The sequence below is a fragment of the Gymnoscopelus microlampas genome (assembly GCF_963454915.1).
Source record: "Gymnoscopelus microlampas genome assembly, chromosome: 21".
Lineage (NCBI taxonomy): Eukaryota > Metazoa > Chordata > Actinopteri > Myctophiformes > Myctophidae > Gymnoscopelus > Gymnoscopelus microlampas.
The window spans coordinates 2,802,353-2,815,644 of record NC_139958.1 but is presented as its reverse complement, the minus strand read 5'-3'; the positions used below and the strand labels follow the sequence as shown (position 1 = coordinate 2,815,644).

Here is a 13,292-nt window from a genome sequence, read left to right as displayed (position 1 = left end):
GCCACCATGTGGCCGATTGGTGTAATTATTTTTCTAATAATTTTGGACTAAATTATGAACCTCCCTTCCAAATGTGGTAACTGTAGCTCTTACGGTTTCTGAGAAAAAAAATACTTGAATGGGAGTTTTTGCAATTCCCATTAAAGTGGATGGGGAAATTTAATGCACTAATAAATCAATATCAAAAAATCTATCCTGACGCAAATGGACGTGACCTATATGGGGAGATGCGTCGTGACCCAAGGAATCCAGGTGAAAAGAAATTTTGATTTTAGGACCTACGGTTCAAGAGTTATAGGCCAAAAGGTGAAGTGGGCTGTTATAGCGCCACCATGAGGCCGAATGGTTTAATTATTTTTTCAATAATTTCAGATAATATTATGAACCTTCCCTCCGAATTTGGTAGCTCTAGCTCTTACGGTTTCTGAGAAAAAAATACTTGAATGTGAATTTTTTCACTTTTACATTAAAGTGGATGGGGAAATTTAATGCACTAATAAATCAATATCAATTAAACTATTTAACCAATCTCTTAGCCCTATACACGCGCACGATTCCCGATTTAGACGGTCATTTTGATATATGGCACAACATTAGGGGATAAAAACTGTGGGAGGAGATGCGCTGTAAAGTATTGTTTATCTATAAATAAAGAAACTAGACGCGTCGCAATTCCGGGGAAATTGCAGAGTGTGGTTGCGCCGACGCCGGTCCCCCTATGGGTCAAAGTGGAAATGCTTTTGGGAATTTGTTGAGTAAAGCACCCTCGACATGTGATTCAAATTTGGGATTGACCGGACGTTTCGTTCGTGATTTCTGGCATTTTTGGTGAAACGGGCCCCTCCCACCAATTTTGGAAGCCAATTATGGACGAACGGTAAGGACAATCAAAATGCCGTTTGGATATCTTTACCGCATGAGTCCATAGATCATGTGTACCGATTTGTGTGAGATTAGGACAAAATTTGAAGGAAAAGGAGCAAAAAGTGTGTTTTGAAGGAAATTCAAAATGGCGGAAAATCTATCCTGACGCAAATGGGCGTGGCCTATATGGGGAGATGCGTCGGGACCCAAGGAATCCAGGTGAAAAGAAATTTTGATTTTACGAGCTACGGTTCAAGAGTTATAGGCCAAAAGGTAAAAGTGGGCTGTTCTAGCGCCACCATGTGGCCGATTGGTGTAATTATTTTTCTAATAATTTTGGACTAAATTATGAACCTCCCTTCCAAATGTGGTAACTCTAGCTCTTACGGTTTCCGAGAAAAAAATACTTGAATGGGAGTTTTTGCAATTCCCATTAAAGTGGATGGGGAAATTTAATGCACTAATAAATCAATATCAAAAAATCTATCCTGACGCAAATGGGCGTGGCCTATATGGGGAGATGCGTCGTGACCCAAGGAATCCAGGTGAAAAGAAATTTTGATTTTAGGACCTACGGTTCAAGAGTTAAGGGCCAAAACGTAAAGGGGGCTGTTATAGCGCCACCATGAGGCCGAATGGTGTGATATTTTGTTAAATAATTTGGGACTTAATTATAAATTATCCCTCCAAATCTGATAACTCTAGCTGTTAAGGTTTCTGAGAAAAAAATACTTGAATTTGAGTTTTTTGACTTTTACATTAAAGTGGATGGGGAAATTTAATGCACTAATAAATTAATATCAATTAAACTATTCAACCAATCTCTTAGCCCTATACACGCGCACGATTCCCGTTCAAGACGGTCATTTTGATATATGGCACGACATTGGGGGATAAAAACTGTGGGAGGAGATGCGCTGTAAAGTATTGTTTATCTATAAATAAATAAAGAAAGAAATAAAGAAATAAAGTGTATAGAGTACTATAGTCTGGTTGCCCTGTTGGGCAACCACACTAATAATAAAATAAAATCTGATTTAAAATTGAAACTTGCAGCTGATCAATGCGTTTCTGCGTTTACGTGTGGACAGGGATTTAAAAAAAATAATCTTTGTCATGTGGCCAGGGATTCTTTTTAAAAACTGAGGACTAAAATACCTGTTTAGAAAAAGATCCCAGCAATCCTCGGAGCGTCCGTTCTCCTGGACAAGTCTGGGCTTAACCATTATAGGCTTATTAAATGACGCAATTAGAATCATTAATTTTATCCCGCAGGAGCGAGCGCTTCTCAGCACCAACCGTGGCCGAATTAGAGATTTGATAGGTCATTTTTGGACAATTCTGACAGCCCTACTAAGCACGGACATGCGCAAAGAAATGCATGTATTCCAAACAGACAGGAGCGTTTGGAATAAAGTGTTTACATGGTCAATTCCGATTGATTTAACCCGAACGGACTATACTACCCCTCCTATTCCGAATGAAAATGCATTCGGGTCAGACTGGAATGGAATATTCTATTCCAATTGGGGTGTTTACATGAGCAAATCTATTCCGAATGAATTCATCCATTCATTCATTCCGAATAGAAGTGTATTCATTCCGAATACAACTGTCCATGTAACAGCAGCCAATGTGTCACAGAGCTTGTAGATCGGCTATTTTAGCTGCATACAAATGACTGAAATCAATCGTCATGGCGACTGAGAACTTTGATCCATGTTATTTTAGCCTCACATCCCTATAGCTCCATTCTAGGAACTCTGATGTTTTCACTGCTTATAAAAGCAAACATTAATATGGAATTAATTCAAGCAAATAGCAGTGAAAAGGAGATACAAGAAACTTTAAAGAGATAGTTCACACATTTTTTTCTTCTTTTTTTTCTATCTATTAGTCACCCCATGGAGACTTGAATTCATGGATATTTGTTCGTTTTTGTTTTAAGACAATAATGTGATGGCCGGCAGCGGTTCCGGTAAAAGACACAAAGGAGACTCTTTGTGTCTCCTACCGGAACCGGTCATCAAATTATTGTCTTAGAAATGTCACAAAAACTAAAAAACATCCATGAATTCAAGTCTCCACGGGGCAGGGGTCTGCAACCATTAAAGTCAAAAGAGACATTTTGGACCAAAAAATAAATACAAAATCTGTCTTAGTTACCGGTATTCTACACGTCTTTACAGTATTGGAGCACGTTAGAATCTATGTCTCATAGTACAGCAACGATAAATACAATTTTAAATGTGGAAAAAAAGGAAGAAAAAACATTAACGTTAATTTCCGTTAATTATGTACATTTAATGTTTTCTACAGCTACAGGGAGCCACAAGGGAAGGGTTAAAGAGACACATGTGGCTCCAGAGCCGCAGGTTGCAGACCCCTGCCATGGGGTGACTACTAATCGATTGAAAAAAAAGTCATTTTGGGGGTGAACTATCCCTTTAACATGCTAAATACAAATTGCTTTAGATACCAAGTGACTTCACACTCACCCTGTGTTTGGTACAAATGAGGTATCCACGGCAACCTTCAATCCTTGAGTCAGCTGTGGATGGAAGAAAAGCGTCAACAATACATTTAGCTGTGGCACCAAACCTTTAAACACATCAACAATAGCTTAATGTGAATAACTCACAGTTTGAGTTCTCAACGGGCCTGAGAATTAAGGCCCGGCCCTAACTGGGCCCGAACAATTACCGTACTTTTAGGCCAGAAAACCCAAAAAGGTGACTTTATGTGCTTAACTCTCTGAGTCCAAGAACGAGTTATCCCGAGTTTTTTTTTAAATAATAAAAATGTTAGATATCATCATTTGAAGATTTGCTGCTCCATTCACTTCTTGTTTAACTTATTACTGAAAAAGGCTGTATCTCGGCTCCTGAGCACTTTTTTTTACTTAAAAAAAAATTGCTGGCACAGTATGAACATATATATTTTATTTCATTGGCACTGGGGGAGTTAATGTCCTCAAAGTCACGCATCCAACAAGCTTTGAGCTGAGCAGACTGGACCTTCTGTTCCAGAGATAATGGACAAATGGATAATGGCCACTTTTCGCCGATTTTCGATTGAGTTTTGGCCATTGTCGCCCGTTTTTCTTTAATAACACGAGCTAGGAAGGTCTGACGGCGACAAACTTGGTACCTGAGTAAAGATCACTTTGAGCTGCATCCAGCACATCTACTGACATGTCCGTGGGCCTTACCGTTAGGCCGCTTTTACCGAGCCTGGCATCGTCCAGATCCTCCCCCTGGTATTAGTCTGGACTTCGGACCAATAGGGAGCGAGTATGAGAAATCAGAAAATGATCGGGCCAATCAGTGACTGCGTTTCAACTGCTGTCAGAACAAACAGTGAAAAGCATCAAAATCATTTTTCTGATTTCTCATACTCGCTTCCCTATTGGGCCCCAAGTCCAGACTGATACCGGAGGGGGGCAGGGGTCTTCAACAGGGGGTCCGGGACCCCTAGGGGGGTCCTCAGAGTTACTGAAGGGGGTCCGCCAAATCTTTGTGTGATAGGATTTTTTTTTTTTTTTACATTAACCACTTGAACCCTATTATCCCTTTTCTGAGCAAAACTTTAGCCAAAAATAGCAGATCTACAAGCTCACTGTGAGCTTGTAGATCTGCTATTTTTGGCTAAGAGGTAATAGGTGTAGAGGAAAAAAAAAAAGAGCACACCTAATTTAAAAAAAAATAAAAAGTTATACAGAGGGGGTCCCTGCTTCATGTCTCTCTCAGCTAGGGGGTCCCTGGCCTGAAAACGTTGAAGACCCCTGGTTTGGACAATGCCAGGCTAACTTTCACCCCCAACAAATGTTGTTTTTTTGGGGTAAAATATATATTTTTTTCTTCTTCACGGAACTTTCGGGCAGAATTTGAGAACTCTAATACTAAGCACAAGCAAACACGCGCGCGCGCACACACACACACACGTTTGTATTACTATACTTCTGAGGACATCAACGCTTTGGGACAACCATGTTATGAATGCCATTTAAAACAAAATATTGCCATTTTTAAACCGTAAGCCTAAAGCCGACAAACAGCAGATCTACAAGCCCACAACGCGTCGCGCTGCGACGCGTTGTGGGCTTGTATATCGGCAGTTTTTCGGTGGCATGACACTGGCGCGCAACTAAGTACAAAATCATGTTTAACTCTGATTCCAACACCTAAACCTAAACCTCTAAAACGTCTCATCCTGACCTGAACGTTTTTCTAATCGTAAACGTATATCTATTAACCCGTTTCCTAGGCTGTGTGTTTTCCACTTCCTGTCGTATTTCATTGGATATCATTAGTCATCTGACCACTTTCGTTGGATTTCATTGGATCAAATCGACAGGAAGTGGAACACAGTGAAAAGCCTAGGAAACAGGTGAATAAAAAATGTTTTTTAAAGGTAGGGTAAGTGATATCTTTTGGGTTAAAACAAAAAGTATTTTGTTAAAAGGTTAAAGCACTATATTCTGATAGTAATCATTGCTATAGAGTGTTTGTTCAGTAACAGGAGTCTCCATGTCTCTCCAGCTCTTTAATAAACAGAAAATACATTTTCCGGTAGGTGTCAAAATCTCAGCCAATCAGGAGAAAGTACCAATTTTTAAGCTTTATTTTTATAGTGGTCCAGTTCCAATTTTGTCTGCTAATTTCTTAGTGTCATCACTTCCAATTTCACTTGTTTAATCTGTATCCTGATTGAGTTCTCTGTCCTGATTGGATAAAATTGGAAATGAAACTGCGAAAATGCATTTTCTGTTTATTAAAGAGCTGGAGAGACAAGGAGACTCCTTTTACTGAACAAACACTCTATAGCAATGATTACTATCACAATATAGAGCTATTTAACACTTATTTTAACCAAAGAAAATCACTTACCCTACCTTTAACTACTGTACAAAACAACCATTTGTCTTGTGAGGACCAGGGAAACGGTCCTCACCATGTAGATTTCCTCAAATTCTACTATTCTTGGTCCTCGCAAACACACACACACACACACACACACACACACAAACACACACACATACCTGGTCCTCCACCGTGACCTCTGCAGCCAGCGTGTTGTCTGTGTTCCACTTGTGGTTGAAGGTGAGGCCCAGCTCCTTCATCTTGTACTTGGTCTCTATGCTGCCTGCAGCCTTCCCTGTGTCTGTGTTACTGGAGCCCGCCGTGTTGAACTCCTGACAGGGGGGACGGGGGACGGGGGACGGGGGAGAGAGTCACATGAGGGACACGACACAAACATTGGCGTAGCAATAGACCACCGAAGTCTGACGCAATTTACACATCCTTTGTTTCTCTACCTGGTTCGCGGTTCCCCCCCCCCCCCATTCTGAATCCCCATAGACGTGTTTAACACATCGGGTGCCAGCGTTTTTTCATAACAACTTACGTTGGGTGCCAGCATTCTCCCCATTGACTGCGCTTTACTGTTTACATCTGTATACTCCGCGACGAGCAAATCCACACGAAAAAAAGCATCCATTCATGTTGAGCCATGAGCCTGGCTACAGCCTGGAACCATAACATTTGTGAGAGTGTGTGAGTTACAACGGGGGGGGATCGCGCATCGCGCATGACCGGTTTTCCCCACAGGAAACAGATTCGGAGATATAGGCGTTTCAAAGTAGGAAATAGACAGGAAGCGGATGGGAATTTTTTGTTTTGTTTCCGGTGAGCGATCTGGCACTTCCTTCACAGGATTACAATGGGAGCTCCCAGAGCTACTCTAGCCCCGCCCGCGCGGAGAAAAACAAAAAAAACAAAAAGACTGAAATCACGGTTCAGACCGTGTTCGGCACCGAACCGCCACTATGTAAACACACGGTTCAGACCGTGTTTGGCACCCGATGTGTTAATATCGCGTCAAATAAGAACTGCGTTCCAAAAATAAACAAGTGACCCCGCGGTGGTTTGACTCTTATGGATATGAAGCATCAACTGACGGTGAGAAAACCATAATGTTACTTCCGCCGAATTAGTTACATTTTCGCCAGAAACAGACTGTATCAAATATAAGTGACTGACAATCATAAACGATACAGAACCTCCTCCCTGACAATGGCGCCGAGACAGTTTGTTTATTTTTGGACCACAATTCTTATATGAGACGATTCAATGACGACCCAATGTTATTCTCCATAGAGACATTACTTTACGAACCTGGGGGATGAACGAGTGACGTCAGGACTTCTGTGGTCTATAGGCTCTAGTATGCACAGCGGCCATATTGGAAAGAAATTGGGCCTCTTCTTACTTCCTTCGCAGGCGTTACCAATGATACTAATGAAGGCTCTGTTCCATTCTGGTCAGGGTGCTGATATCGTGCATGTTGGCTAACTAGAAACACTCCATGTTGGTTCCCAAATGGCCCCTTATGGTGGGTGTGTAACTCTGAGAGTGTACAATTGTAACCAAATGGACCCTTACGGGTCCATTTGGTTACAATTGTACACTCTCAGAGTTATGGGGGTCCTTGAAAATAAGACAACCACTATGCCACACTAAATGGAACAGAGCCTTAGTTAGTATCATTGGTAACACCTGTGAAGGAAGTAAGGAAGGGGCCCAATTAATTCCCAATATGGCTGCTGTGCATGGAGCCTACTGTTACAGAACACTCTCGAGGCCCAAAAGGGGGAATTTGATGTCTCCCCGGGACCCGAACTAGTGGAAATAGCCGATCCACACGTTGTGAGCTTGTAGATCGGCTATTTTCACTAGGCTACTCTTTAACATTTTTCTTTTTTTTTCCATATATGAAGTTCTTTTGATTATTTTTTTTGAAATTCTAATCTTGATTTTCCTGTTTCTGCTTTATTCATATTTTGAGACCCACAAATGAGTCCCAACCCAGTGTTTGGGACACACTGTTATAGACCATTATATTCAGGTTGGATTTGCTGGGGGGGTGGGGGGGAATTATTCGTTTTTTCATTAAAAAACGAATAAATAATAGCAGCTCTACAATCTCACAACGCGTCGCCTCGTGGGCGCGTTGTGAGCTTGTAGATCAGCTACAATTTTGCCATGCGTTGTGCTACGAAATATACACAGTATAGGGCTCAATTGGTTAAAAGGAGGAGTTCACCCAAAAAATGACTTATTTTCTATCAATTACACGCCCCATGAAGCCTTGATTTCATGGATTTATTTTTGTTTTTGTGGCATTCCTAAGACAATAATTTGATGACCGTGTGTATTTCCGGTAGGAGACACAAATAATCTACTTTGTGTCTCCTAGCGGATACATTAGCCGGTAGGAGACGGCAATCAAATTATTAGCTTAGGAATGCCACAAAAACAAAAAAGAATCCATGGATTCAAGGCTTCATAGGGTGTGCAATTGATATAAAATAAGTCATTTTTGGGGTGAACTCCTCCTTTAAGAAAATATCCACCCTTGTTTTTTTACCAAATCAAACCCTCCATAATATACAGTGTTTAGTTATAAAGTAAAAGCTACACACTACTAGAGAGTGAGTGTTATTGTGACAGTATAAGACTGTGGGGGAAAAGGCATTCAATAGTAATAGTAAGATAAAAGAAGGAAGATTAGTAATAATGAGCAAACTTGTGACCAAGTGGAATGATTGTTGAATGAACATGAGGTGAAAAAAGGGAACATAAGAACAGTACTGGGGTTTGGTGATGTTCTATATTGTCTGAATCAGCTTTGTTTGTGTTTGTTTACGTGCTAAAAGAGTGACTTTGAGAGCTGTTTCACCGTTCAATGTAAGTCAATGAGGAGCTTATTTAGAATGATCAATTTCTAATCAATGGAGCAATTGTTTTTGATTTCTTGTCCCACCTTTGGAGTTACATCACGGCGAGGTAACTACACAACCCAAACCTCTACCACGGTGGTCTCGCCCTTTAAAAAGTGGGGTGAAAAGATGCATGCAACATTGTACATTATTTTATACTTTGGCTATTCAAAAATAGCAGATCTACAAGCTCATAGCGCGGCACCGAGTGAAAAAAACGTGAAAATGTGTGCAAATCTTATTATATAGTTATTATATAGTATATATAAGAGATTTTTTTTTACTCAAATCTTTGCTACATGGGGGTCCCTGGAACTAAATATTTTTGAGATGGGGGTCCGCGGCCAAATACACATAATCTTGGGGGTCCTTGACATGAAAAGGTTCGATTGCCTTAGAGATATATGTATTCAAACATTTGCACACATTTTCAAGATTTTTCACAAAAAAAATGTTTTATCTTGTAGATCTGCTATTTTTGAATAGCCAAATAAATCTATAAACGTTCAGCTGACAGAGTCACGTTGGCAGCCTGTCCTGTCTCTACCTCATATTTATTCTGCATTTGACTGCTTATCAACTTATTATCTACAGCAAGCACACACAGAGCGAGCACACTCTTTCTTGACTCTAGCTTAGGTTCCATTGACTTGTAGAGTCAATTTCTCAGGAATTTAAACTGTTCAAACAAACATAAATATGTGCATGACTCACTGACGCAGAGCTGTTTCCATCCAAGAGTTTCATAATATTTCATATAACGTGTTTTATAACCTTTTAATCCTTTAAGACCTGAAGAAGCATCTGTGTCACTTTTTGATTTGAGCTAAAAAAAAAAAAAAGCGTTATTTTTACACTTTGGCTATTCAGAAATAGGAGATATACAAGCTCATAGCGCGGCACTCGGTGTCTGCTATTTTTTGCTATTTTGGAATTGGAATCCAGATTTTTTGGGGAGATTGTGTGACACAGAATGGCGAAGTAAAAATATGTTAAATATATTGAGATAAGAGGTGTCTGCCCAACGGTATTATGCAATATGTCCCTCAAAGTTACATCACCGCTGGTGTAGAGGGAAGTGGTTAAAAAGTATTAGAATGTGGTAAAAAAAACAACTATAATAAAAACAATACAGAATTTACATCATGCATGACAAATAAACAATAACATTGCGTAACTTCACAAAGACAATGAAATGTGAACGAACGAACGAGTGAGTGAACAAACAGGTAGAAATCCACAGAAAAACATCTGCCTTCACGTTCCACAAGCACATGAAAGGAGAACGGCTTTAGGCTTTAGGTACCAGATCTTACCATCTACATGAGAGTGAGAGAGAAGAGGGTCCCGGGAGGAGGGGGGGGGGCAAAGAGAAGAGTCAGCAACATGGTGGGAGACAGAGCTGGAGTTAGCAGGAGCAGGTAGAGCAGAGACACACACACACACACACACACACACACACACACACACACACACACACACACACACAACAGGCCTACTAGGCCCACTAATGGGCCTGTTGTGTGTCTCTGATACATATAGGACAATGGGCTCTATGCACAGCATCCATATTGGAAGGAAATTGGGCCTCTTCCTTACTTCCTTCACAGGTGTTACCCAATGATACTGATCGGTCAGAAAACAACATCCCTAGGTGGGGGTTGGTGAAAGGGCCTACTCTGTGTGGAGTTTGCATGTTCTCCCCGTGTCTCCTAGGGTAGTTAATACCCTCACAAAAACATGTAGTAATCCTGGTCTCTATACTGCCTCCCCCTGTGTCAGCCGGGGCGTCTGATGGAGGGGAAGGGAACTGGTTGGAATAACGTGTTCCTTCCACGCGCTACGTCCTACCAGGGAAACTCCCCCCTGTCAGGTGACAAGAAGGTCAGTTGGCTCTCATGAATTGAAGGAGGCATGAGCTCGGCCCTGGGCTCCCTAGGCTGGCAGAGGGAGTGTAGTCAATTCAATTCAATTGTATTAAAGTGTCAAATCACAACAAGTTGTCTCAAGACACTTTACATGTAGAGAAGAGACCCGACAATCCCACCCTGAACAAGCAATTTTTGCGACAGTGGCAACGAAAAACTCCCTCTTAACTGGAAGAAACGTCAGGCAGACCCTGGGCTCTAGGGTGGGAGGGGCCAGGCTCTAGGGTGGGGGCCTTCTGCCTCGACCGTGTCGGGGGAAAGGTAGTGCCCAGGATTACATAGACAATTGGCACTGGGTGTTAAAAATAGGGTTACAAAATCGTGGGATAAAAATGTATTTAAAAAAAAACAGAAAACAGCATCACATATCTACTAAAATAAGATAGCTATAATATCAATATAATATATAATAAATCTAATATAATCTAATACGGTGATGTTAGTTTTCAGTGAAGTGAGTCCCGGGACTCACTGGTGGTCATTTGAGTGAGTCCCACTTAAATTAGATTAGATTTTTTTTTCTTCTAAACAGATACCGATATTTTACGATATTAAATCGTTATGCTAATATCAGCCGATAATATCGGACATCCCTAGAACAGAGCCTTCGTTGGTCTCATTGGTAAGACCTGTGAGGGAAGTAAGGAAGAGGCCCGCTTTCTTTCCAACATGGCTGCTGTGCATAGAGCCTGTTCAAGCGGAGCAGACAAGCATTGGTCAACCTGTGAACCTTTATGGTCAAAGTTACAGCAGAAGGACTGGGCTGTTTAGATGCTATAGAGCAGTGGTTCTCAAACTTTTTTCATGTCAAGGACCCCCAAATTGACACTTATTAGCCCGCGGACCCCCATTTCAAAAGATATGCCATAGGGACCCCCATAAGAGAAGATTTTTTACGGCTCTAGCAAAATATACTTTGTCACGTTTCAATTTCAAGGACCCCCCCAGTTTGACATGCATTAGGGCTACGGACCCCCATTTAATGGCATTTATATCACTTGGACCGCAATTTATATTGTAAAATCAATGTCAATTTAACTCTGAGAGTGTACAAATGGAACCAAATGGACCCGTTAGGGTCCATTTGGTTCCATTTGTACACTCTCAGAGTTACAGACCCATAAGGGTCCATTTGGTGCCTAATCTATCATTTAGCTGGGGACCCCCTGGAACTCCCTCAAGGACCCTGGCCTGGGGGACCCTGGCCCCGGATAACCAATGCTATAGAGCAGAGCAGGTCTTTCTCAAAACCTTTTCAGCCGAGACCCCAAAAAAAGATGGATTTTGGTGTCTCTCTGCCGGCCGGGACACACAAACTTATAAAACTTGGAAAATATATATATTTTATATAAATATATATATTTTATATAAATATATATATATATGTTTTAAATCGGAAAATCTTTTTGAATAATGTTTTCATGTGTTTTCTTTAAGGGTAAACATATTTTTGAAATATATATATATATATGTATTTTTTAAAGGGATGTTACCTCACGAGTCACGACTCAATACAAATGGTTGCATGACAGTCTCACGTTACCAGACTGTTGCCTCCCACAATTTACAAATGTTTCCGGCATACAGTCTGGGACTCGGAAGCTCTGATAATGTGTAAGGGGAAAGCGGATGCCCCTCCCTTACCCACTTCCGTTTTAGCATTGTGCAGTGGCGCAAAGGAGTCCGACTGGAATCAACGAATCTCATAAACATCGTTTATGTCTACTAGTGTCTTCTTTCACAGTTTTTTCGGCGTTAATTCCATGATACCTTTCTCAGTTTTCTGTGATAAACAATCCTCGCACAAATAACATGAATCTACCGCTCCTATGACTATGCTTCCGCCTCGGTTCTGTTTCCACTGGGACTACAGGTCCGCGGGCACCGCGTCGTGATTGGTCGAATGTCTTTCCGGTCTGAACAACTTCCGTTACACAGCTTTCGGGAAGTGGAGTTCCAGACTCTATTATAGCATTCAGAGATTGTGGAATAGTTGTCTGGTGACGCGAGACTAGTTGCATGACCCAAAAATGGGTCCCGACCCACTGTTTGGGGAAACACAGAGCAGGTGAACAATAGAACGGGTAAAGGTTTCCTCACCACTCCATTTTGTGATTTAGTCTTCAGGTCCAGCTTCACGACACCAAACCCTGATGAAAACACAACACAAAAGTACGTTCAGTAAGACCTAGCCTGGCCTGACATGTAAATGGTAAAATGGTGCATTTATACAGCGCTAAGTTCTATCCAAAGCGCTTTACATTGATTGTGCCATTAACCCATTCACACACACATTCACACACCGATGGCGGAGGAAACCACGCAAGGCACCAACCTGCTCATCGGGAGCAATTAGGGATTCAGCGTCTTGCTCAAGGACACTTCGACACTAACTCTAGGGGAGCGCCCCAGCCCGGGATCGAACTGGGAACCTTGCGGTTTCCAGTTCACTCTACCCGGCCACTCTACCCCTGAGCCACTGCCGACATGTAAGTGAGTAGGATTTTAAAAGTGATTCTAAATTCAACTGGCAGCCAATGGAGGGAGGCTAAGAGGGGTGTGATATGGTGTCAAATGTTCTTGTACCAGTTAACACATTGAGTGCCAGAGGTTTTTTTAAAACAGGGTACGTACAGCCAGCGTATTTTTTTTTTTAAATCAAATCGTTAAAATAGTCTCTTTTTTTTTTCATGATCACCGTCCTCACGTTGATCCCCTCA

The 13,292-nt window shown here is 41.4% G+C and overlaps 2 protein-coding genes across 2 annotated transcripts in view; one reads left to right on the top strand and one right to left on the bottom strand.

Moving 5' to 3' along the window:
• The window catches only part of LOC311037333 (uncharacterized protein), a gene marked incomplete at both ends in the record, with an annotated part of 559,758 nt that overhangs the window by 246,033 nt on the left and 300,433 nt on the right, over positions 1-13,292 (top strand). The window lies entirely within an intron of this gene.
• Positions 1-13,292, bottom strand: part of LOC311037064 (non-selective voltage-gated ion channel VDAC2-like) — a 30,638-nt gene that overhangs the window by 13,721 nt on the left and 3,625 nt on the right. The window contains exons 3-5 of the mRNA XM_084046129.1: positions 12,673-12,722; positions 5,906-6,058; positions 3,363-3,415 (exon numbers count right to left, since the gene is read on the bottom strand). Coding sequence (XP_083902255.1) covers positions 3,363-3,415; positions 5,906-6,058; positions 12,673-12,722 — 256 coding nt within the window. The remainder of the gene's footprint in view (positions 1-3,362; positions 3,416-5,905; positions 6,059-12,672; positions 12,723-13,292) is intronic.